Below are 26,151 nucleotides of genomic sequence, written 5' to 3'. Positions count from 1 at the left end.
CTCCTCCTCCTCTCTCCCCTCCGCGGCCGCGCAGCGTCAACATCCGCCGCGGGCCGCCGCTTCCGGCCGCGCCGCGCATGCGCAGTCCCGCCCCACGGAGGAAAACCCGGCCTGGATCTCCGGAGCGGGGGGCGCGGGATGATGTTCTTGGTGGTGTCTCTCCGTTAAAAAAAAAAATTTAAATCCACTAATATATATTAATACTAAATACTTAACAGACCTAAAGTTACGGCTGCGCTATGATACCCCGTCACAAAGTTTGTCTTTATATTACAACCTTGCCCCGAAAAACTCCCGTTTTGTAAAAACGTCCAAAAAAATTAACAAAAGGGGTCTTGGTTCAACTCTCTATAAAATTTTAATGACTGTGCTCCTGTTAACTAAATATTGGAAACAGAAAAATAGCGAGTACTACATAGGCTCTTTTTAAACAATAAATAAGCATTATTTTTTTTTTTTAAACAAGAATTGAATACAAACTTTACACATCCAAAATACAATATACAACCTATTTCGAAAAGGACTCATTGATTACAGAAACATAGTAAAACTATATTATGACCTGCACGTAAGCTTTCCTATAGAAGCTGCCCGTGGCAGCTTTGTTGTTCAAGTTCCAGGGGCAGGTTGACTGATTTTTACTCATGTTGCTACTGGGGTAAGAGCGCTGGCTCCATCATTTGACTAGATGCGGGATTCAAACAATACGATTCAGTGGTGTTAGATGGTTAGTTACCTTTTTAAGACCGAACAAGTGTGAATCTTCCAAAGATTCTGTGTTGAACCAATTTTATCTTTCCAGAAAGGCTGATGTAGTAAGGCTGGAGTACGATTTTAGACTTAAGCCGTATTTTGTCCAACTGGGAACATTTTCTAACATCTGTCACCTTCAAAAAAACAAGTCGTATGGACTGTCTTAATTCATTAAGACTACAACAGCAGAAGTTAACAATATATACAAATGAAGTTTTACCGGTTTCCTATAATGCAGCAAACAAAAGAGACTCCCATAAAAAGGATTTCTTTGTTCTCAAACTTCACTTAGAAACTCAGCTTAACATACAGTTGTTCTGTAGCATTAGTAAAGTTCACTAACAAAAGACTTTGCTGTACACCCTAAATAAACCAAAGTGTTCAACAGTTTTGTCGCCATTGTTCATGTGGTATTTAGTTGACTTTGTCTTTCAGTCTCAGCTTTTTTCTCCTGCCGGTGGCTAACTGCAGCCCAGAAGGTTATCTTTTTCAGCACTTGCTGCAAAAGTTTGGATGGCAAGCATGGTATTTGATTCTTTAAGAGAGTTGCGTTTTTACCAATGCAGTCAAGACACAACCTGAAAAAGGAAGAAAAAAAAAAAAAAAAAAAAAGATTTAAGTAAATGGTCTCTAACCAAAAAAGTGACATCTAATAAAAGCTCACGATGGTCATTACATGTGTTGTGCTTGCATGTGCAGGAGAGAGCATTAAACACCACCAGTGTTTAACTGCTGTGGATTGCCATATGTTGCATGTTTCAAATATTTACTGAGGAGGTAATTTTATATTTTACCAGCCTATGTAGGCGTCTGTGGTTAAAGCCCGTGTGTAAAAGCAGAGTGCCATAACGATTTACACTAGACTGTGCCAATAACCCCAACTCACCTGAGGAGTGAGTAAGGTTGAGTCTGAAATATCAACAAGTCACTGCAGTGACCCTGAGCAACAGAAAAAAAAAACAAAAACACCGAATTAAAATGACAAACAGCCTATCTCAGAAATATTGCTGTTTTCTAGATTAACATTTATTACCACATGCATAATTTAAAACTGAAATACCTAAAATAATTATTCATAAAGAATCTGAGTAACAAATTCCTTTTAATGAGCCTAAGAAGGCAGGAAAAACCCCTCCTAAATTACTTTCCAAGAACACCTAAGGTCGCATCTTGACCCACCATATGATATGAATCAAACCCATAATATCAGCAACTGTATTAATTTTATTTTACATTAATTTTTAATTATCATAGTGATAGGGTTTCATTATTCAGTTTACTGACCGTGTCCATGAAATGCAAGTCATCTTTGCTTCCACCAAACACCATCACTTCTCCTTCTTTTCCAAGGCAGGCTGTATGCCACAATCTAGAAACAAAATTAGAAATAGAATTAGTGACCAAGTAACGAGCAACAGTCATCAGCAAAACAAATCTAAACCCAAAGTGGTTTCAGGGTTTCAGAGAAGCAGTAAGTTTACTTCTATATTAACAACTTCTCCTCAGAGACTCTCCTCCATTCTTCACATTCAAGGGTTTGTTTTTGGTTTTTTTTTTCCCAAAAGACTCTTGCTATAAGGATAGAAGTTCCTCTTAACCAAAATGGAAAGAGCACTTTTCCAATCCTGTGATTCCACTACATATGCACGCAGAGCACTGAAGCCTTACTGGCCTCCCTACTTACCGAGAAGAATATTTGATTTTATTTTATCTTACAAGTCGCTCTGTGAGGTGCAGAAGGTATACATCCTTTATCAACCTGCACCTCGAGGCAGAGCTTCTGTTCTTAGGGAAGAACATAGAATAAGTGCCGAGCACTCACTGGAGCCAACCCATGATAAGAGTCTCTCTTTTCTGTTTGGCCACTTTTTTTGCACCAGAGTATGTTGGGACTTTGTATCTCTGAGCTTCCTATTTCTTCATCAAATACCACAGAAATGGGCCAATTGATTCAAAATGTACACGGGCGGGAGAGGCAGCCAAACGTGCACAGAGCCCTGTGATGTAACCCTTACTTCTTAGGAAACCAAGACATTATTTCAGAAGTCTTCTGAGGTAAAAAATAATACCTTAAAATATGATATTACTCATTTCTTTAACAATATAAAAGGAGAGAGCAGTGTGACTATCCATCTCATGATAGATCACTTTGCCGGATGATTACATTACATACAGAACAATGTATTTTTGTCATTATTTGATTCTTCTGTACTCCAGTTATGTAAGTATAGTTCTATATACTTTGTCTTATTTATCACTACTTCAACAAAATGTTATACTGGAAAATTTTTAGAAAACAAAATAACTATACAAAACAAGCTTTTGCCAAGAACAGCTCTTTTTTTTTTTCTTCTTAATTTTTCCACTATTTCTTTAATTAATCGATGCTAATGGCTTTAAGGCTGTGGGGTTTTCAGTACTGACTCTTATCCCTGAACACTAGGATGAGAGCTTCAGAACACAAGTTACCCTGTTTCCATTTTACACTTCCCCCAAAGATTCCTGGGGATCATTTTCTGTGTGTCAATTATATCACACCCACAAGTAAATTTTGTGTTGTGCATATAAAAGCACATGGTCTAAAAAAACCCCCAAAAACAAAAAACCAAACACCAAAAAACCAAAACAAAACCTGACTTGTAAAATCTTGCTTGAACAAAGATTCTGCTACTCCAGCAGCTGCGTGTTGCTAGATTTACTTTTTATCAAAATCTAATTTTTCTACTGGTGTGTCACCACTGAAGTAAGTATCACAAGATGATTATCACCACAGAGCTCTGGCCCTTTGTCTACTTAACAAAATAATATGTACCACTAGAACTTTCATGCAGAAGTCAACATTCTCACTTTCTTACTCCACTCATATCAGTAATTATTCACCATTCTCCTTAGGCTAAACTTTATCCCACCTTTTCCCTTCCTCATACCTGTGGATAGATCTGTCTCTGCCTTAATCTGCATTAGGAAAACTCTGGCCTGGACTTCATCATCGAAGAACACTGGGAAGCCTTTCCTGCCTTGACTTTGTTGGCATCCTAGCTCGCAACCTGATGCTTTTTCTACAGACTGACAGAGTTTATGTCCTCTCACAGCTGCTCTAACTTATCACCTAAACATTCTAATAAAGCATGTTATTTAAATGATTCTAACTAGAATAACAGAATTACATTGCAATGAAAACACTGGGCATCTATACATTAAATAGACAATTCGTTCTGTGTTTTAACCTGGCATGCAAAATGTTAGCTGAAGTACAACTGATGGACAGAAAGAATAAAAAAATATTTTCTACCCATACAGAATTACAGCTCTGTAACCTGGAAGACAATTTTTTAGAAATTATGAAAAAATGAAGGCTGAAGGAAATTATTCTTCACAGAATTTAAGGAGGGAATCAATCTGGCAGAAGCATCAGGAAAATACACAAACGCATGTGATATACCATGGATTATTAGAAAATGACAGAAATATATAATATAAAAGAAGTATACATATATTATTGCCAGTGCATTCCTGCTGTAAAGTCAAAGAAGCGACAGGACTGACTTAAACCTTTTCCAGCTGCAGAGATTCTGCAGTAATCCTGTGTAAGAACAGGGGTACAATTATGGTACAGGTACTTCACATTCAGACTAGTTCAATATATAGACAGGCTTTTGGTATGGCTCGTTAGTTACGGGAAAAAACTACTGAAGTATCTTTTTTTTTTTTTTAAAAAAAAAGGGGGGGGGGGCAAGGTCCTTTATTTCAATGAAGAATTAGGTCAGTGAAAGGCAACTGCCCTCAGCCTACAGACTGCACACTGAAATCTTCAGATGGTGGAGAACCGTAGGACATGTTTGGACTGGAGGGAGCTCCGAGCCTCTTGTCAGCACGTGACCCAGAGGCTCTGGGCTGTGCAGCGCCCAGCAAATTTAGTAGCTTCAACCCTCTCTGGTGCTTCTGCTGCAGCACGGAAAGGGTTCAACAGCCTCTCTGCCAGTGCAGCCCAGTGACAGTTGCACTTTGTAGTCTGGGATCCCCCCAGGATGGGATCTGCCCTTGAACTGCCTGAAACCCACAGGCTCCTGACATCCAGCCCTACCACCACCTGAGGCACAGATGTTAGTCCAGCTTAACTGCAGAGTAAAGGCTGAGCTGCAGCTCCTGAGGCTGCTGCCTGTAGAAAAAGCACATTCTGTCCCTTCCTGATCCTTTTTCATGATGCACCAGTAAAAATCATTACAGAAGGTGAAGCAGTCCGCTTCAGCAGTTAACTTTTATGGGACTATCCATGTAAAGAACTGAACACAAAGACAGGCATGATCCTTGACTGCTAATGATGTGCTTTGTTACTTAAGGCAGTTGCCAGTCCCTTCCTGTACCAGTTCACTGATCGTAAAAAGACAGAAAATATTCTATGAAACTAAGGTGTAAGTTTATTTGGGCTTGAAAGAGTTTGAAATACAAGAAAGCAGAAAACTTGGTCTAACAGTGCTGTTATATTTAAAAGACACCGTAGAATGGGATAAAACAGGAAGAAACTTAATTGAGGTAAAGATAATTCAGCAACAGAAAACAGAACATCAGGCAGGAAGCATGCAAATGCCGGACCAGAATTATACACTGTGCTAAAAGAATGATACAAAATTCTGCTGAGAGTACCTGGGTGAATGTGTGGAATGAATTCTACAGCAAAACAGTTCAATAGTATTTACATTATAAATACAGAGCATACTTCAATTACTGTGTTAAAAAAAAAAGTCTGTGCTCTGATACAGCAAGCACCTGTTTTCAGGGGCAGCTGCTGGTTCAGAACATGAAATCTGCTTTATCAGAAAGAATCTTTTTCTGCAGTCTTAAACTAGAGAGGGAAGGGGAAGAGAGTTTGGAAGAGACAGCATTGTTGCCAGTATGAGCAATACCCATTCTAGAACTAGGTCCTTTTCGGTTGGCAGTCCTACAAATAACAAAACTCCACAGTCATCTACTGTGCTGTTTAGTGCTAATTCAGTTTTCCAAAACCGTAATCATAATTATCTGCTTCTGCTCAGGGAAAAAAAAAAGAACAAACAAGGTATTCTGTAATATTTTTGAACCCCGAAAGGTACATCAACATTTTCATGGTTGTCTCCCCCATGTTTCTAATAACGTATCAATGTTCATCAACTTTTATTACTTTCATAGGTTATTAATTCTTCAAAAGTCATGTGATACACATTTTCTTACATAAAAATATTTTGGCTACAGAACATCAAGGTTAGCTGGACATCCAGATCCTTCATCACAAAAAAATCTTTAAATACAAGTAATCAAGTATAACATAGAAAGTAATAATGCTGTTATCAGGTATGAAGGAACAGAAGTTAGTAAAGCAAATTATTCAATCATACTGCATTGTTTTTTCAAAAATACTCTTTACAATGTAGTTTAAAAACACGGTTCAATAATTTAAATTTACTTCATTTCTTAAAATGCCTAAATTTCAGCAAGCATCATCTATTTTTGTATACCTAGGCCTACTCTTAGGCAAATGGGTAAGTTGTTTCCATCCATTTGTTGTAATGCTGTGAATCCAGCCATCACCTACGATATAAGAACATACATTAGTACTTTTTCTCTGGACAAAGCATTAGCTTTTTTTTTATATATACAAAAATCTCTGTGTTCTAAGAGCAGATTATATTAAGAGAACAGTACATTAAATTACAAAGACTGAAAAGATGCAAGCTAACTTAACGTTTCAATCACAAAAAGCTCACTCTGTTGAAATCTGGAATTAAAACACACTTCCCATTTTTCTGTTGGATATGTTGAGAAAATTGTCCCCTCCCAGTGGAATATCTTGTGACACTCAAAACTATTTTCACTAATTTCACATTTTTTCATGAAAAGAAGTTGCCTTTTCTGGAAAAAGAACTCAGTATATGACTGTCCTACTTCCTACTTAATATTTTATAGCTGTGATTTGTTATTCATCTCAAAATCTTTATTATGTTGACATTATTTGTATCTTTTTCCTGCAATTCTATTGATATCAAGTTACCTCCTGTTCATATCAAAATACATCAGACTTTTGCCTTTATTCTCTTAGATGATCACTTGATGAAAGATTTATATGTTCTCACTGTACTACACAACGTGCTCCTATATTTCTATAAAAATGATGAGATAGCTAGAGAAATACTCAGGCACCAGAAAATTCTGTAACAAGATTTAGGTCTAACTTGTCTGAGAAAAACAACAGATGTGCACACTACATGAGGTGAGTACTGAAGTATACAACAGAATTACAATCTCTAAATTACTTACTTAAAGGAACATTATCAGAACTTAGTCCACCAAAAAGAAAAAGTCTGTCATCTCCTATCGGAGTCAACGTGTGCCAGGATCGATCTTTTGGTTTCTCTCCACTGATATTAATTCTTGGTGAAACAAATAAACAAAAACAAATTTTCAAAGAATGTTGAAAATTAACCTGCCAGAAAATGTAATAGTTAATTCAGTTTGTCCTAGAACAAGCCTGGATTATTTTCCCCACGAAAAAGCTCCACTTATGCAATCTGAATTTACTCTCGAGAGGAGTGGTGTTCAAATCTAAATGAAATAATTTCGTGTAGTAAATGTTCTCTGAACAACCAGTTATGTAAATATCAAACATAAGGACAAAAGCACTGACTGTTATTTTGTTTTCTTAAGATCACTGAAGCCACTACTTAATGTACAACTAAAGGCCCTTAGGACAGCAAAGAAAGGACTATATATTCCAATAAACTGCACAGGACACGTAGGCAATCAGACTCAGTTATCTGTGATAAAATTTAATGAATCCTGAGGGGCTACAGTCTCTCCACTCCTAAGAATTAACGATCATAAACGATACAAGGATTGTGGCTTTAGCTTTTACCCAAAAGCTACTACCTCTTCAACCGCTGTGCCATTTAACACAGTGGTGGGTCACCCAAACTTTATAAATTTTAGTAAAAAGTGGAATTCCTAAGTACAAAACAGAGGGATGTTTATTATTAAAAAAAAATCTTTTCATGTTACAAAAACACAGATTTGGTACCGATTTCATTTTAGCTGCACAGTTCATTATGCTTGAGATAAGACTTGAAAGAGAAAAGAACCTGAACATAAGGGATCTCCTATAGTGGGTGGCCTGAATTCACCACATCTTAGGTGTAGTCATCTTAGGAGAATCCCAACAGAGTCAGCAGGGAGGAGTTAAAGGCCTCCAGAGGGCATCAGCCCACCTGCTATCTTGATACTAAGCAAAGAGGCAACTCCTGTTGTGAAACACCTAAGGTTAGACACAAAGAATTTAGGCCACCGCATCTGCAGTATGTCCTTATTTTGGAAAGATAATGGAAAAAGCAGGTGCAAACCCTTGTAAGCTCTCTTGTGGTGTCAGAATCTTAAACAGAGACTGTTCAGAGCAGAAAGGAATGTTCAATCCAGGTAGACTATATCTCAAAAAAAGAGTTTCTTTTTTTTCCGCTTTGCTAAAGTGAGTGCAATATACACAGATGTGTGCTCATCTACAGTAGGAACAGTGCAGACAGTCATCTCTATTTCCTTTGTAATCGATGAAGAGAAACAGGTCCCTGAAAAGCACAACTTGTGATTTATTTTAGATGTCTACCTTAGCAGCAGTTGGCTCGTGCCCAAAAAGTGCCTGTTTCTCTTAACTGAGCACAGAGGAAGCCTCGGGTGAGTAATAGAGGCATCTGCAGTTCAGTTAGAGGAATTTCACTACTGGTGACTGCTAAGCAGTTCTCCATCTGGAAGCAAAGCCTGAAGAATCATAGCTAATTAAACAGCGACTGCAAAACTGTCCTACTAAATTTGGCACTGAAGTTGAAGCCAAGTCACAATGTTGGAGTGCCTGCTTTGCACAGCTCTTGTATAAGATGCTTCTAAAATTGGCAAAGGGGCAGACTGTGCTGAGATACAACAGGCTTTGATGTTTAGAAAAATATATACCAGATACTGATGGGTGATAACGTTTCAATCTTTCACTCTACTGATGCAAAAAAAATTATCACAGTAACAGAAATAATGTAATATGAACATTTCGAATAACAGGTCAGTGGAGCTCTGGGAAGGTGAGGTAACTTCTGGGTAGTGGCAACTAAAATGCATATTGCAATCTCATGCTGGAAGATATTCCCGGATTAATAGGTTAGTATTACACAATTCCTTAAGAAACCTGCAGAGAGTTGAGTAAGAAAAAATAGTTGACAAGACTGGTTAATAAGAAGTCACGGGGCTTTAAATAAAGTCATCGTTGCATTTGGAATGTTTCTTTTAGGAGAGGATGGCCAATAAATGAATTTGAATGCAGGACTGTACAAACCCAGTCCTCCTCGCTGGGAGATCTGTACTTTACAGAAGAACTTCAAACACCTGCAGTCAACTTGCCTCGGTCAGCAGCGTTCAGACAGCGAACGTTTTAATCTGTGTTAAATCCTCGTTTGGTGATAACTCACATGGCAATCAAAGACAATCTCCCTGCAGCTGCAGAACGGCTGAGAATTCTGTTATCTGCATCTGAAAGGCTGTATCCTGCCCGATTTTTAGTTCATCATTGGATCAGAAATCTCAGTAGAAAGGAATTTGAAGCTATAGCATAAGAAAGAAAAGGTTCCTTGCAAGAAACCCTTAGAGGAGAAAACAGTCACCCCGGCAGCAAACAAGTTTGAAGGAATTTCCCCACCTGTAAAACACTGGAATGGGTTACACTAGGGCTCTTTACAGGCACTTTTCCACTGGAAATGGATTGTCTGATTAAAACTATTCAAAACTATTGCTGGTACTCAAAGGATAGAGAGTGGTTTTTCTTTACTTTGTGTTCCTAATGTGTAACTTCGCTGGTCTCAGCAAGCATTTCTCTGCTATATAAATTTCAGACATAAAAAAAGGAGAGAAATAAAACCCGGCCTGTTTATCTGTCTTACTTTACAATGTGTGTGTGGAATCATGGGACTTTGGGACCAAGTTCTTTATATTCGAAATGATCCCTACAAAAGCCCAGTTTCTAATACAGCCACAAGTATTGATTTTTATGAAAGGAAGCATGAAGCCAGAAATAATTTTCCAAACAATTTGTGCAAAGAGGGACTATAAATTGGAGTCAAAATATAAATGCTAGTTTGTTATTGTCCCGAAAGATACACTGAGTTTTGCTCCTGTTGTAATTAGGAGATGAAATCACGCAGAGGTATTGTATGCTTGTGCATGATGACAGGTGGTCTGGTAATACAAGATGATTTTACTATGGTGGATATTTAATAGCCACAAATTATTTGTCAAAAACATCATCTAGTTCTGTGAGAGTACCCTTTTACCACCCCCCATGATTTCCAGCTGATGATGGCTAATCTACATTTTGCCATCTGTGATAGTCTGAATTATATTTCACAGGTTTCCCTAAGATCAGTCACTTTAGTAAGGGAAGAACAACACTCAGGCCTGTGAAGCTTCCTAAAAGACCAGCCTTTGATTAGTCACTCCTCTAGATATGAACAAATAAGAACACTTTACCTCCTGTGAGGTGCCACCACAGCAGCAAAGACCCTCTTTTTTCCCTAATCTCTTAAATCTTTTTTTAGTCTCTCTTAAATCTTTTTTCAGTCTCTCAAAGACTCCGTGCAGAGGTGCTAGAGAATGGCTGGATAGTAGGCTCCTAAATTTATAATGATCAGAGTCTATACTGAATTACGGGCAAGTCTTGTGAGCTATTTGTGGATCACAATATAGAAATAATAGAGTACTGGAACAATCTGCAGTTTTTAGGAATGGCTGCACTCAGTATTCCCATCCTTAGTCTAAGTGTATGTATGTAAAAATCAGTCTGTTGTATTTAAGTCAAGAACAGAAAACAGTTTTAAAAACCTTCAATATCAGCTTTCAAATGCCAAACAAAAGGGAACACTGGCTGATGAGGACTTAAGACAGGACTTTGACACTGACATCCCTCCTTCAGGGCTTGAAACTTGCCACTCAACTGTCACAGGTTTCCTTTTTTAAAGCAACAAAAAGCAAGCCAAACAGCAACTGCTCATGCAACAACAACAACAACAACAGAAAGGAAGCAGCTAGAGCAATAATCTGAATAATCAATCCACTCAGAGGTAAAGTCTCAGAGTGACAATGCTGTCATTTAGGTAGAACATTGTTAATTTTAAAAGAACTAGCAAAGAAAAGGGGGAATGAAACTGATTAGTTAGTCATAAGTGCTAATTAAAGATTCGGAGACAAGTTATTTTGAAAGGACACTAGGGGACTTCTTTGTCCTGCTGCCATCAACAGCAAGGAGGAATGTATGGAAGATTGAGTCCACTCCCTCGCTTCGCTCTCGGCTCAGAGGGCAGAGGAACACACTTGGGGCAGGATCAGATCAGCAGGCAGGAGCGAGTAAAGATGCCATCACGGGCATGTAAGGCCCTGGAGCAGGATCAGTACTGAAACATACTCCAGAGAGGTGTATTTCATGGTCTTTTATGAAATTACTATTAGGTTACCTTGGGAATAGGAACAGAACAGTGGTTATCACCCATCAGTTCCTGTTTATCTCCTGGTTAGTCTATCAACTAATGATATAGCCACTAATTCTACACATGTAGTAGGCACCATCATAAATCCTATATGCAAAGAAATATTAGGGAGTATACTAATACCTGATTTAGTTTAAAACTGAAATATTTAGGTCACACCTTTACTTAATTTTTAAAAATATATGGTTAAGATGTTGATCTTGGAAGGGGGGGAAGATCCGTCCCCAATCTGCAACCATAATGAGTCAAATATAGATAGTAAAAGCAGTATTCAAAAAGACATCAAAACCAAAATTCCATATGGATAAATGTACCCGTCTTGAAAATGAGGATGTTAAATCACTACATGCTGTGCTTAAAATAGCATCATCAACGCTTTGGTGCAGAACAGAAAAAGCTTAGTAACCACCACCAAATTAAATTAAATTGAAATCACAACATAACAGCTGTTAAAATAGTCCCCAAACTCCCATTCTCCTCTTGGAAAAGCTACAAAATTAGCACTGGAACTATTTAACAATATGTTTCAATCTGCTACATTCAACTTTAAGTGTTATAGAGAGAAACCTACCTTCCAGACCAAGTCCAAGTGTCTAAATTCAGGCAGTGCAAATCATTCATTCTAGTTTGCTAAAACAAATAAATAAAATCCCAGGTGTGTTATATTAAGAGAACAATGAGCAAAGTATTTCAACGAGGCCTTCCCAGGACAGAATATTCCAAGTAACAATATTTTGAAGAAAACTGTACCCATGTGCCTTAAAACAACTCTGTGTTATGTGGCAGATGAAAAGCATTTCTTCTCAAAAACCCCATACAACTCTCAAAAAACTACCTGTGAGGAATATTTACAGTAATGCAATGGCAGTTTGGGGCCCATTTTAGCTTTTAATAATAGTCTAATAGTGAAGAACTAGGTGATATTCTGTTCCTGCAAATGTATTCAGTTTTTTATCCACAGAATTCATGGTAGGTAACTGCAGAAGGTATAATACTCTACATATAGTTTCCTCTCATTATTTTTCTTTGCATTCTGATCAGAACTCTGCATCCTCCTGCCTGGTCACTTATTCCTTGAAATATTCTAGTAGGTACTGTACTCAGTGCATGACATTCCACAGTAAATTCAGCACATCTGTGTTCTCTCTTTTCCAGAAGACAAGCCCTTTCACAAAGTTACTACTAGCAGCAACAAGGTTTTATGAGTGTTTAGCATTTGCCATAAAAATAATAAAATGTATCAGCAAGAATGGAAAAATCAATACACTTGCATATCTGCCTTTGTTTTGAGACGAAGAAAGTAATTGCTTTAGAAACAAAGTGGGGGGAGAATGTAAGAAAGAATTTCTTTGCTTTAGACTGTAGCAATATTTTCAATGGCTCGCAATACACTTGACTGATACTCGTGATTCCCCTAGGTACTACAAAACAATATCTGAGAAGAAGGGAAACGTATCTTGCCTTACCTTCCAATTTCTTTTCTCCTAGGGTAGTCCATAGATCTATTAGAATAAGCCTTTCTCCAGCTTGCAGATCCTTTGAGGCAGAAACTAGACTTGTCATTTAAGTCAGAATAGGAGTAGTTTTACCCCTGAGAACTCAGCCAGTTAGTGAGTTTGAGAGACTTCCAAAGCTGTCCATCAGAGCTATGGAAAGTCTCTCGGGGTATTTCAGGAAACAGCAAGGTTTTCAGGATAGCTATGGGCTCCTCTGATCAAGTACATGCTAGCCCTTTTCTGTCCTAGGGAAGAGAATGTTAACTAGCATTTTGGAATGCCTTCAGCGAGGCCAGTAGGCTAAAGAAAAGCAGAACGTGAGGGCTTTTGTGCATTGCCTGAGAAGCTTTATCCCCACAAGAGGGTGAATTTAACAATACAGTGTGGTCCAGCTGACAGCTCGCGGAACAGAGCTGTCTTCCATGACAAGTCTGTTCAGTTTCCTGCTCCTTCAGGTGGCTTTGAAGGAGATGAGGAACAAATTATACAAGCAGAAAGAAAAATTCAATTACTGAGTATCTTCTGCTGTACCTGTAGACAGCTAGACACTTGGGGGTAGCGTGGGGAAAAAGCAACATCCTGGCCTCTAGAACTGAAAGTATTTAATCATCTTGGAATAACACAGTTCAATATGGAGGACATCTATTAAAGAAAGGGAAGAAAGAAAGTTGCTGTTGTGTTGGAAATTAAGGTTTCAAGAAGATCCTGTTCAAGACCTCCTCGCTGACTTTCCTTTCCTAGGCATTAGGCAGAAGATGGAGTAGTTTTCAGTTTCTTGGTCCCTGGGAAATCAATGTATTATAATCTTTACATTCTCATGATTCAACAGATTGACAGATGCATAATTACATCAACCTCATTTTGAATTCAAAACACAGCATCAGTTGGACATTTACATCTAAGATTCAGTCCTTTAACATAGCTTTAACAAATGAAAATGCCTTTCTACCCGACCCTTATTTGGGAAACTGTAAAGCACACAGTCAGGCTGTAGTATCGTCACTTGCCATATGCAAAGTTTTCTTGCAGTTTCTCGTGTATTTCTAAATGCTATCTACTATATTTAATCTTTTTAGCTGATAATCCTAAAATGACTCTTAATTGGTTTAAAAGCATCAAGCCTCGTAAGAGGGTTTGCATTTTCCTTTGAGCTGCAAGGACTCTACTTATCTACCACATGTTCATTTATTTGCAGCCCAGCAAACATTAACCAGGATCTGCTTTGTCTCAGGATTAGCTTTCTAGCAGGATGAAAGGCATGAAGGGTGACATATTTACAGCTCGCTGCTGTTACAGTAAACTCTGTGCAGCTCTCCATTCTGAGATTTACAATCAAACAGCTATTACAGCTCAAATCTTTCTAAGAGGATTGCAGTTCAATGTATCTTCTGATCTTCAGTGACAGAAAGGATAACAGGAAATATAAGCATGCATACATTAAGGCATCAGATGTGTGAAGAGCTGCTGGAAAGACTTTATTACTTCATCATTCACTACATGAAAATTTTCCACTTAAATCAAACATGAGACTTGCATCAACTTTTGGACTAACTCTCCTTCCTTCCCACTTTCTCCCATTTCTGTTTTTTCAGGGGCTTACCTGGAGGAACAGAGTCCACATAATACTTCTGAGCCTGTTTTCAAATGATTCCTGGTACAATTGATTTTGATCATCACCATCTTCTTTTACCAGTTCTAGCTCCAAGTTTGGAAAAAGGTGCCCTTTCCTCCCAGAAAGATGAATAGGAGAAGCCTCATGACACTTCCTGGCCCTTTCTGGTTCCTTGTAGAGCCTTTTCCCTGGGAAGATTTGTATTATGGTGAACTAGAAGGAGAAGGAGGAGCAGAGCAACCCCGTATTTGCTCCTTAATTTATGGAGAAAAGCAAGACTTCATCCTTTGGGGAGGAGTTACTCCTGTTGTCAGGAAATGTTGTGGTTTTCTGATGTCTTTAGCTTTCCTGTTTCATGATTTACATTAATTCCTCAAGCCCCCACTGAATGTTCCCTAACCTTTCTTAAGTTTCCTTCCATTTATTTCTAGGATAGAAAGCGAATCAATAATAATCTCTAAGGTGAAAATTACGCTTGCCGCTCTCCTACAAAATTAAATACAGCTTTCCAAAATTTCACTCTTCTCTGACATTGTTCCCAAGCGGTTTCACTGAAATTTAGCAAATGGTTATTAAGGAGGCTGACGCTACCTGAGGAAGAGAAAAACCTTTTCAGTTCAGAGCCTTCTTCTATTTCTGAATCCTGTAGTCAGAGTTAAACAGAAGCCAGAGGACAAGTCCTCTTAGGGCATATCTAGTCATGCAACAGCACAGTGGAGAACTAACAAGTGAGCTCCAGTTAACTAATAATTCCTCTTGCAGAGGCTGCACGAGAATCCTAGCTCAAGTTACAAAGCAGTTCAGTTGCAAGAGGCACAGTGCAGCACCCCTAACTAGCTTGGACACCACACTCAGTGCTATTCTGTTTCTGGGGTGAAGACCTCTGCACCATGCAGAGCTAGCCCTTGCCAGTAAAAAGCCAGAGGGAGCAAGGCTTTAAAGTTGAGGAAGTGTTCAGAAATAAATGGTAGGCCAGAAAGTCCTGAGCTGCGTGTTTACTTCTTCACACCTAGGTTTCTCTCCCTCTCACGTCTGCAGGTTTGCTAAATGAGGAGCAGGATTCAGTTCAGCTGTGGTTGGCAAGTGTTCATTTATACAGCTGACATGAAAGAGCAAGTCCAGAGCAGAGGCACAGGCATCACTTAACCCGGCACCGTTAACCCTGACCCACAAGATTCAAGTAAGACTAGATACTTTTTCAATCTCTTCTAATATCCCTTCATTTCCTTAGTTAATTGCAAATCAAGTTTGTCCAAGCCTACAGCTCTGGAAGCTACTGTGTGCAGTTCTCTCATTCAGAGGTGGGGCTTTAGCAACAATTCCAGAGATTGTGAGCCTGTATGAAAGGCCACATAACAGATAACACAGAACGGTAAGAACCAACAGGATCAATTCTGGTTATTTTCTTTTCTGATTGCTCTGAAATGTTACTTAGATTAAAACTTTTCCTGCAGCTGTGGGAAGCAATTCAAACTGAAAAACTGGCTGGACATTGCGTGGCCATTCTGAACCTGCCTTGATCTGTAGGTCTGGTTTCTGTCTGAGCAAGCAGGAGTAAGCCATTTTGTAACAGAACTGTAGACTTTCCCCGAGAAGAACACCGCATTAGAACACAGCTTTTACAGCATGAAAAACAGGGGACAGGGAACAAAGTGCAATTTTTACACTGTTTTTTATGCAAGTCCTTGAGAATATAGGGTTTAGGTCATGGCAGCTTTCCAAGATGAAGTTGGCATGTGTTCACTGTAGGGCATTTCCAACCAACAGTTAATTCTTTTTCTTTCGTATAACAAAACTATAGAAATACAGCACCAGGAGCTTTCAAAAGCTTCTTCACTGTTACTTTTCATAGTAGTAGAGATAGAAAGCATCGAGTCTCATCCTCTAGCTGCCTGTGATTAAAGGCTCTAAATTAGCTGTAGGCAAAAAGAGCTAAAAACTTAAATTTAAAAAAAAAAAAGGAAGAGTACACAGTAACTTAAATTAGGAGGTTTTTTTACTTGCCTTACAAAATGTATTTCTCACATTCCTCAAACTGCAGCTCATAGAGACCTTTAAAAATATTATCTTCCCTGTGCTTTTGCAACAGTTCTAAAAAGAGTTGGTACGCTTTCCAGCTCATAAAGAAACTGTCCTTTCAAAAAATTTACAAACGATAGGGGAGCCTGCATTAGTTAAGACTACTACTACCACCATCTTTATTTTCAGACATAAGAGAGGAATAAGTCTTCTGTATTGGACTGCTTCCTCAGGCTTGAGTTCTTACATTAATGCTTCAGCAGAGAACTGAAGAGAAAATCTCCTCTGACTAGTACTAGAAAAATAGTGCTGCTGAAAGGTTTTACTATCTCCTTGCTTACCAGTGGTGGCCTCAAGTTTGTTAGGTACAGACAACCAGGGGGGGTGATGCCTATGACCTTTTTTAAAGTTAAAAAGAGCTAGGTAAAGTTAAGATTTAAAGAATCTAGTCTTAATTTAAATACGCACTGATTGCATCTTATCCAGACAGCTCTTACACTGCCTTTGACTACTACTACCTCAGGGACAACAGATTTAAGATCCTCCCACAGTGTATTAAATGGCACAATCTTGAATCAAGAAAGCAAATACAAGCCTTGCTCTTGTGGTAAAGAGCTTATGTTGGTTCCCCAGAATAAAGCTGTTAACAGCAATCTCTCAGAATAAAGCTGTTAACAGCAATCTCTACGGCGTGCTGCAGATATTCTGTATCAAGGGCACAGAGCATGCTGGAGGTAAAGACTGCGACTGCAAAATTGACATTCAGAGAGCAGAGGAGAGGCTTAACAGGACTGGAACGACCTGTGTCTGCAGTAGCCTGTGTTATCAGATAACATGCTGCAGCATCCTGTACCAGCCTGAGAGTACTGAGCCAAGCAGCTCTGTATCCAGCCATTGTAAACATGTGCTGCTCCTCCAGACAGCTGGATTTCAGTCACTTAGGTGCAAAAAATGACAAAGGTTTAAATTGTAAAGCCAGCTGAAATTTATTACTTCATACCTTTCAGAACCACGTGTGGCAATTGTAAATATAAAATACTGTATCCCACGAGCTATTCTGAACTTCACTTCCCCCGAAGGTAAACACCAGGGGATGAGAGATGTGTATGTGAGTAACTGACTGTTCTTACACATTTCCTCTTTCTTCAGCAGGGCAGCAGAGGGAACACAAGCTAAAATCCCAGTTCTATTTACTACTTGCTACCATTTCATTATGTGAAGAGGGGGGAAAAAAAAAGCCAGCAGGTTTGATGTATAGATCTGCTAAGCTGTAGCAAGCACAGAATGCTAGCATCTCATCATTTATTAAACCTGGTCTATCAGCGGACTTGCTTTTGCTCCACTTTCAAAGAACCATCTCCTAGAGAGGTTAGGCACACATCAACAATTTTTGCTGATTGATAAACATTTGCATTTACCATATGGTCACCTGTTTTTTTCCCTTTCTGGGACAATGTATGCTTCATCATTAATACTACAGACAGAAAGACAGACTCTTCTTTTTGTAAGGTAGAGGGGGATGAACAGCAGCATCCTGGATTCAATGCCCCTAATGTACAGCTTAGGCCAAAGACATTTTGGATTTTTTTTTTTCTGCTACAAAGTAATTTGCTATTAAAAATATAACTGTCAAGAAAATAATATTACTGCCAATAAAATGTTGTAATTATACACTAACCAGCACTCGTCCTCCAAAGATGTAACCTTTATTTCCCAGCACAGCACACGTATGAGCTGCTCGAGGCTGAGGTGGATCTCCACCCTGAAAAAATCAAAATAAGATCCTTCAGAACATCATCGAAGCGCCAGCCAAGGCTAGTGGCAAGTCAGTAACACAGAGACTGCAAAGATAAGGCCAGCATGCATCAGTATGCTGACAGAACTGCAACTTTAGAATGAAATCATTTGTAGTCATGTCCGAGACACCACAGACTTTAGGAGATAACATATAATTGCCAAGGATGACTTTAATTGAGTTGCCTCAGTTGCTAATGTTTAATATATTCCCTCTTGGTCTGATTTATCATTGCTTTACTTAAGTGAAATTCAATTAATTTATCTTTAATTCCTAAGCATAAAATTACAGCAACACATCAGTTATAATTGATATCTCCTGTGCAGCTTTATTTTTCCAAAGTGCAAACCATCAGGAACTGGTACTAAAAATCTCTGGAAATCAGATCTTAAAATCTGATGTTACATCCAATAGCCACATGCCAAAAAATCTTCCCTGTGTAAATCAGAAATAAAGACAGCAAAATTGTCTTTTACTTTTCAGTGGTAATTTCATTTTTTGCATTTAGTTTTATAGGGATTTTAAAACATCCTATAAAGACCATAAAATAGTGTCAGAGACTTATTACAGTATAGTTCTTCTAGTGAGTTCTTATGTAAACTCACCAGGATTTTATGAACCTTTATAGCTATCATATTAATATTAATAAATAGAAATGTGTGCATTACTATTTTAGTGGGAAACTGCGTATACACGCTCCTTTGGAAGACTATTAAAATAACGTATTTGCTGAAGACTATCTGATCTGTTTATTCTAACAGCATAGCATGACTGGGAGATATTTGTTCAAAGGATTTTTCAGCATTAACTCTTGAAAGGAACACAGCAACTCCATATACTCAATGCTCAAATTAACAACTCTATAACCCTCGCATACCAAACATGTATCTTTACTTCACAAAGGAAAACCAAAGGTCTGAACTAACAATGCAGCAAATTAACTCTCCCCTTGCCTTAAGTCTGTGAAAGCTGAACAGTGAACCAAGAGAGACTAGATTTCAAGACCACTGTTGTTCTTTCACCTTTCACACTGACCTCTGAGCTTTATGAAAAGGGGGAGGCAGGGGAAAGGGTGAAATCCCCAAGCAGACCTTAATCTCTCATGTTCTCAGTGATGGGGTATCCACGCTGCAGCTTATTTATACACAGTCATCCAAACAGCTTCATATGAAAACAGCTGAGATACAGGGGTTTGTTAACCTCAGTTTGGCACCACTGAAACCCTTCGTGTGTTTGTACCACACGCTCCCCAAAGACCTTCAGCTTCGTTCCTTCGCTAGGCGTGACAGAGGGTGAACACAGAGCTGGCCTGGGCTAAGGGCTGCGTTCCAGCCCTCAACCTCCTCCATATCCACAGCCCTGGCAAGGACACCCAAAGTCGACAGAATCACCATAATCCATTTCTGCAGGACCCTCTGCGAGGAGCCACTGAAACACCTCCACACCCCGTTCCTCAGCCCCACTCTGGTATTCCTGGAGTACTGCAGTGCCTTGGCTTTTCCAGCAACGGAGCGCTGACAGTAATTTTATATTCCCAACAGTTGTCTTAAAGCTCCAATACAAAGCTTTACCTCAAAAGTATCCCCTAGATACAATATTGTATCATTTTCTGGTGTATCCAGATTTCTAACACCTCTCTGAAGTTTACAATGTTTTTTGCATCAGAACCACATTAGAAGAAAAACACCAGTTTAATAACACCCCATGGAAAAAAAAAAACCCAACCTATATCAGTTCTGAATTTTCCACATTTCAGAGGCATCCTGTTTAATGTAATAAGCCTAAGCAATACAAAGGATATTCAAATGACTTTTCCCACCATCAACTTCTAGAGCACAATACCTATTCAAAATGCAGTAAAATCACAATTGTGTCAAAAGACAAGACTGAAAAACACTCACTCTAATTGCTGGTTGAGACCAAGTTTGTGTGGTTGTGTCAAAAACATGAACATCATTATGCCATCCCCAGAATATCTGTCCTTCCTAAAAAAGAAGTTAAAAAATTAAAAGTAAGTATATTTTATTTTAAAATCTTTGTGCTTATTAAAGGAGGCAAGCTCACAAGTGATCTGTCAAAACAGAAAATGAACTAAAACAGATAATTTTATTAGAAGAAACATGTGTTGATATTTTTAATAATGATGCAGCAGCTCAGGTCTAGTTGAAGGTCAACAGCATTGGGGAACGTTAGGGCTGATGACACTTTTGAAAATGGGCTTTGAGCTCTGACATCAGTCACTGCAGTAGACAAATTCTAACTTCTCATTTTTAGCATAACATACTGAGAAATAAATAGATTGTACAAAGAAATAAATTTCTGTAAGTCGATATTTAACATCATATGTAAGGATCTATACTCCTTTGAATGCATATCTATTTCTTATTAATTCCTGTCACTAAATAACGAGTCTTCTTTTATTAACTGTAAGAAATCACTATAGGAAACTATCTAATCCAGGCATTTAAAGCAATGGCATTTACTCTTGATAACAATTTAAAAAAAAAAATCAACTTAAAGTATTTGTCAGACTTGTAAAGCTATAAATTCCCTATTGTTACTTCAAGGAAATAAATTCTAACATTTTCTGGGAGTTTTGTATTTAAAATATGTCTTCAGATTTAAAATACTGCCTTTGTTCCTGCTTTGACAGCATTTTGTTTCACTGCACTCAAAGCCTAGCACTGGGTACTCAGAATATGCTGAACACCCACTGCTCCCAACACACACTATCTGAAATTTCAAATCTGAGTCAAAAGATTCTAATTTGCATTTCTGCTGATGCTACAAATAAAGAAAAAAAATCAGACAGATTTTCATACTTACTGAGCATAGTACAAAAGATCACGTTTTGACAATCAGAAAGGATAAATCACTCTGAATTGTGACAAATCTCTTACCCAAAATGCATCATGGACATCAAAACAATCACTCAGTTCATTATGCTTCCTACAGCCATAGCCACCAAAATATATTAGCCTAAAAGAACCACAACAAAACAGAAGTTGTTAGCTGTTTTGTAAATAACGTTCAAGTGGATAAGCTGTAGTAATTTATTTCAAATTTTGGTTTACCTGCTGTACTGCTAATAGCATTAAGAACTTGAAATTCTTTGTATTGCACCTAATTATGCAGCAAACCTTACCTAGACGAAGGTTGTAGTTACACTGCTCGAGCCTAACAGAAATGCACATAAGCAAGGAAGAAGGTTCAAGATACCTCACAGTCCCTATTCTCTATTCCTCCATCCACAAGCTTAACTATCACCATCACATTTTCAGACACGAGTCTCAAAATGACACATAACACACAACAGTGAAATGCCTATGTTTCTGCTAGAATTCCTACCCTTTTCTACTGAAATTCCTATGTTCCTGCTGTATTTGTTAGCTTTCTGTATACATCTTTTCACAATAAATGTTCCCGAGGTTCAGCCCACAGACTGCCTGTGACCCACAAAGCCTTTCTCTAGCTGATAAAAAGATTCTTTCAACTAAGCACTACTCAACATATTGCATTGCAAGTATTGTTACACACCTCCCAGCCTAATATTCCACCCATGAAATGGCCATCCATAAGTAATGGTTCCTAAAGTTTTGTTTAACTTCAACATTTGAGGATATTTGGTATAGTTGTTAGTGATCTTGGGAGAAGGCAATTTAGGAAATGATGGGATGGTGAAGGTCATTCCAGACTGACATTCCTAGGGAAACAGAGTTACTGACAGCATTGTGCAATACACCACGACATCCTGATCTGCAAATTCACATCTTGTGAAATTTTAATGTTTACTTCTGAAAAGGTGCATAGCTTGTCCCCAAATACTTCTGTTAAATGAAAAGGTTATACTCTGACACCTAAAATAGGTCATTTTCTCAGTATGCAGATTACATGATACTCTGAATAGATTAAATTAGTTTTAAATAGTCTTGTATCAACAGCTAAGGAGAAGTCGTTCAAATATATGTAATTTCATGTATCTTGCAGTTAAATTACATTTACAAAACCAAGATATAGTACTGAGAGGCATTATACAGTTTATGCAAAACCTCTTTAGATGTGGAATCTAGAAACAGCTTAATCATTTACATTTTATGGTGTTCACTGTATATCATATTCTTGTTTACTGTAACTTTTATAACATGTCACTTCCTTGTGACCAGATATGCCACAGTATCCAGACACTTTCCATAAGAAAACACAAAATCTGAAGTAAAATATTTATTTTTAGCTTATTTTTTCTAAATACACTCAGTAACTTTTACAACACACATATATAGGCTGACTTGGCTCTTAGGAAAGAAAGATAATCACTGAAATGCCTTTGCAATTATCAGCATTTATACACTATTAAAATCCTTTAAAATATACTAAATGTACTTTATTGCAGTTAATAATTTAATGCTTACATAATGCAACAAAAACCACTGTAATTTTTATACTAATTTTTAATGTGCTAAAATTAAAACCGTAAGTAACAGATACATAATGATTTTTATCTAAAGACTCAAAGCATTCCACAAACTTTCACTAATCTCCCAACCCTCTCCTTAAGTGGATTTATACTTACCATTAATTCAGCTCACGTTTCATGTGATAAAAGTCTGGCAGAAAGTTGTTAGGAGAGTTACACAAAATCCCATAGCAAGTCAAGCTAAGAATTAATAGTTTCATGAATCCCAAACCTGTGTGCTCTTCACTTTATAGTACTTCCTCTCTGCAATTAACACATATTAAATATTCTTAATGTGTTACCTGTCCTTATACACCCAGCAGGAAAGCTTGTCACGTGGTGTAGGAGGTTGACCTTTAAAATTTGTAATTTTTTTCCACCTATAGGTTCCATTTTTTGTTCGCAAATTAACATAATACAGCTTAAAAGAAAAAAATTACAATATTTTCAGTATAAATGATGTCAAAGAATCCAGCACAAATCACCAAAAAAAAGAACAACCCACCACCCCCAGAACAGACTACTTACTTTCAAAAAAAACCAAAACTGACAGTGTAGCAACATACAGGAAGAGTCCAATACACCACAAGAACACAGTTAAAGTGTGAGAATTAGCAGCAATTTCCTCACATTCACGCAGCCAGAACAGAACATTAATATCTTGCTCCTTCCAGAGTCAACTGAAGCCTTGCAAAAAACTTCCACAAGACAAACAGCTCCCAGTTCAATCCGACTGGCAGAACTGTCAGTAGTTCTGTCTAACCTAACTAGGTAACTGCCCAAAATCAACAAAGCTTGTGAACGCAGTACTAAACTGACATCTGATTACAGGCTCCAGTTCAGTTATTTTCTAGTCAGGATTAAACTCTGACTTAATTTACACTAGATGATAAAACAGCTCACTTCATCTACTTTGCCACTCCAGTCTTCAGTTACAAGGAAGACTGGTGGCTAGTTATATGAGAAAGGTAATCACTATCAAAGAGCAAAAATTCTAAGATCAATTTCAGTTATGGCTGCCAACATCAAAAAAAAAAAAAAGGCAACTGGGAATGCATTGGCAGTTTTCAGAAATAAATAGAGGAAGTTTCATGTAATAGGTCTTATTCTGAGGCTATGATTCAGTGAAAAATCCCAGAAAAAAAAAAAATGGAGTTGAACATTAAAACAGAAATTAAAGGGTTTTTTTTGTCAGTTTAAAAGTATACTTTTTCTACAAAAACAAAGCTCTTCCTTAAATTTCTCCTTAATGCAAAGTACACCAAACAAAACAGTAAGGTCAGCATTATTATTAATTCAAATACAGTATGTTATGAAAAAAAAAAAAGAATACAATACCCGATTACTGTATCCTTTATCATCAAATCCACCAAAAATATACAGCTTCCCATTAATGCTTGCCCCACAGCTTCCTGACATGGAGGTAGGTAACTCTCCTTCCATTAGGTGCATTGTCCTGCAATTTAGCACATACATTAAGTCTTAGAATGCTGCTTCCAAATCTGCTAAAATTAACAAACGCAAACCAGATGTATTAATAATTTTTAGATTTAAAGCTACAAATGCTGTTTCGGCCATAACTAGGTGCTAGAAACTATAGCTGACGTATGAAGTCAGGCTCCTGCAGTCTAAGAGGACTTTCACACGAATATTGTGTTTATGAAGCATCTAATTTTTTTTTTCTGAAAGTGAAGCCTAAAAGAGCTTTAGAAACTTTAATTATTCAAAACTTGGAAAGACTATTAACTCCAGAAACTCCTGAAGCGAAAACATGATATTGCTGTTATTTTACAAATGGAAAACTGAGGCAGAAGTAGAAATCAGGTCAGAAGCACTCACTAATTTGGGTGCCCAATATGCCACTCCTAAAATTCTGCACTGTTTAGCGTAATAAAATATCTTCAATAATGATGATTTTAGCAGCGAGTTCCCTGCTCAGCAGCAGCAGCAGGCCCTAGCCTTTTCCTTGCTAGCCTCACTCACTTGATGTAACATCACACAACTTCAAGCGCTACACAACTATCTGACAAAACTCAATTTCTGCCGAACTCACAAGGCTGAGCATCAGGCCAAGACTGTGCTTAGGCTTATCACTCCACGTTGAAAACAGCTTTCCTAGGATCTCAAATTTCTACAGATCAGGACCTGCATTTCCCCCTCACACATACAGAGGACGTGTGATTTGTTTAGAATTTCCACCTCATTGCCACACCTGCAGTCTCTGGAGATTTAGCAGCCAAATCCCAGCCTCTCTGTGCTGGCGCTCAACTCCTTGCCCCAGCTTTGCTGTCCAAGCCTCAACTGCTTTCACCCCACAGTTTCTGCCTGAAGCGTCTTTCCCCTGCTGTTCCCATTCATTTTTCTCAGCTTGACACTAGATTTGACTCTGTGCCTTCCAACAGGGTCCTTTGCTCAGTCTCCCTCCTCAGTCCAAAGCTTGATTCCACTTTTTCTTCTCTCTGCTAGGCCTAACACCACCACACTTGCTGATCCAGTCAATTAGTTTCATCCCCTTCTTCAGTGCCTCCACATCGAGATTTTTCTACCACTAAGGGCTATAGAGAAAAGGATTCTTACAGCTTTGAGTTCTGATGCTAGGTTGATACCCCAATCTAAAAGCCCCGGAGGCAGCCATTGAATGTGCCATTTTATGCACTAAATCACAAAAGGTGAATGATGCAGGGGTAACCTGTCCTTACTGAAAACGGTGCCTCACTAAAACTGGCACTGCTCCCAAATACCTTTTCTGCCAGAGGCCAGCCCACCTTCCCCTTCTCTGCTCTTGTTCTCCCATTCTTGCCCGCTCCCGTGCCGTGCAGCACACTCGGCTGTACATGTACAACTCTTTGTGCTGTAAACTGAATGAAATCAAGAACATATCCCAGTTAAAAATAACACTGAAAAAAAGAAAAGTTATATTTAACTCAGATCACTCTCCTGATCCAATTTCTCGTGTGACCATATAAACAGCTGTACCAGTACAACCGATACGGGGATTGTCGGGGTGAAAACCAAGAGAGCGTGAGGTTGCTTTAGCTGACCCTTTCACCAAAAGCAGCAGCAAACCACAGTCTCAGTGAGTGTGCAATGTCTGAAGTTCAGAGTTTTGTTGTGCTTGCTTTAAAAACTCTTGGGTGCTGCTTTATATTCCCCTGGGTAGCCCAAGCTTACCTCCAACAGAATATTATTAATATTGTCATACAGGGAGATGCTTTTTCTGTGTATGCAGTTTCTGTGGACTTGCCCAGTTACACATATACCTTTTAGTGGATGGATATAAGAACAACTGATTGTTGTGACCTGTCTTGCTTTAAATGGTCATGAGAATGTATATGAGGAAAATGTAGCAATAAATGCCATTGTAGTCTGTGAAGTTCACTGTGTAAATGTCAAGTACAGTTCAGTTATTTTAAGAATGACATTTCCTTTGAAAGTGATAGGGAACAGTGATGAAATGGCTGTCAACACTGGGGAGAGAAGTGTCT

The 26,151-nt window shown here is 38.3% G+C and overlaps 2 protein-coding genes across 5 annotated transcripts in view; both read right to left on the bottom strand.

Moving 5' to 3' along the window:
- Positions 1 to 87, bottom strand: part of KLHDC2 (kelch domain containing 2) — a 13,271-nt gene extending 13,184 nt beyond the window's left edge. The window contains exon 1 of the mRNA XM_026849187.1: positions 19 to 87. The gene's annotated coding sequence lies outside the window, so the exon portion shown is untranslated. The remainder of the gene's footprint in view (positions 1 to 18) is intronic.
- Positions 88 to 344: 257 nt separating this feature from the next.
- Positions 345 to 26,151, bottom strand: part of KLHDC1 (kelch domain containing 1) — a 26,769-nt gene continuing 962 nt past the window's right edge. The window contains exons 2-13 of one of the 4 annotated variants that reach the window (XR_003398481.1): positions 24,005 to 24,122; positions 22,969 to 23,087; positions 21,114 to 21,192; positions 20,115 to 20,198; positions 18,097 to 18,180; positions 12,758 to 14,587; positions 11,863 to 11,921; positions 7,045 to 7,157; positions 6,246 to 6,318; positions 2,038 to 2,122; positions 1,640 to 1,692; positions 345 to 1,331 (exon numbers count right to left, since the gene is read on the bottom strand). Coding sequence is in view for 1 of the 4 variants with exons in the window: in XM_026849295.1 (XP_026705096.1) it covers positions 1,157 to 1,331; positions 1,640 to 1,692; positions 2,038 to 2,122; positions 6,246 to 6,318; positions 7,045 to 7,157; positions 11,863 to 11,921; positions 18,097 to 18,180; positions 20,115 to 20,198; positions 21,114 to 21,192; positions 22,969 to 23,087; positions 24,005 to 24,122 (1,042 nt within the window). In the remaining 3 variants the exon portion in view is untranslated. Of the gene's footprint in view, positions 1,332 to 1,639; positions 1,693 to 2,037; positions 2,123 to 6,245; positions 6,319 to 7,044; positions 7,158 to 11,862; positions 14,588 to 18,096; positions 18,181 to 20,114; positions 20,199 to 21,113; positions 21,193 to 22,968; positions 23,088 to 24,004; positions 24,123 to 26,151 lie in introns of all 4 variants that reach the window. The other 3 variants (XR_003398480.1, XR_003398479.1, XM_026849295.1) reach the window with 3 other exon arrangements.

This window comes from Athene cunicularia (genome assembly GCF_003259725.1).
Source record: "Athene cunicularia isolate RWA chromosome 5 unlocalized genomic scaffold, athCun1 chr5_part1, whole genome shotgun sequence".
Lineage (NCBI taxonomy): Eukaryota > Metazoa > Chordata > Aves > Strigiformes > Strigidae > Athene > Athene cunicularia.
This window is presented reverse-complemented; position numbering and strand designations above follow the sequence as displayed.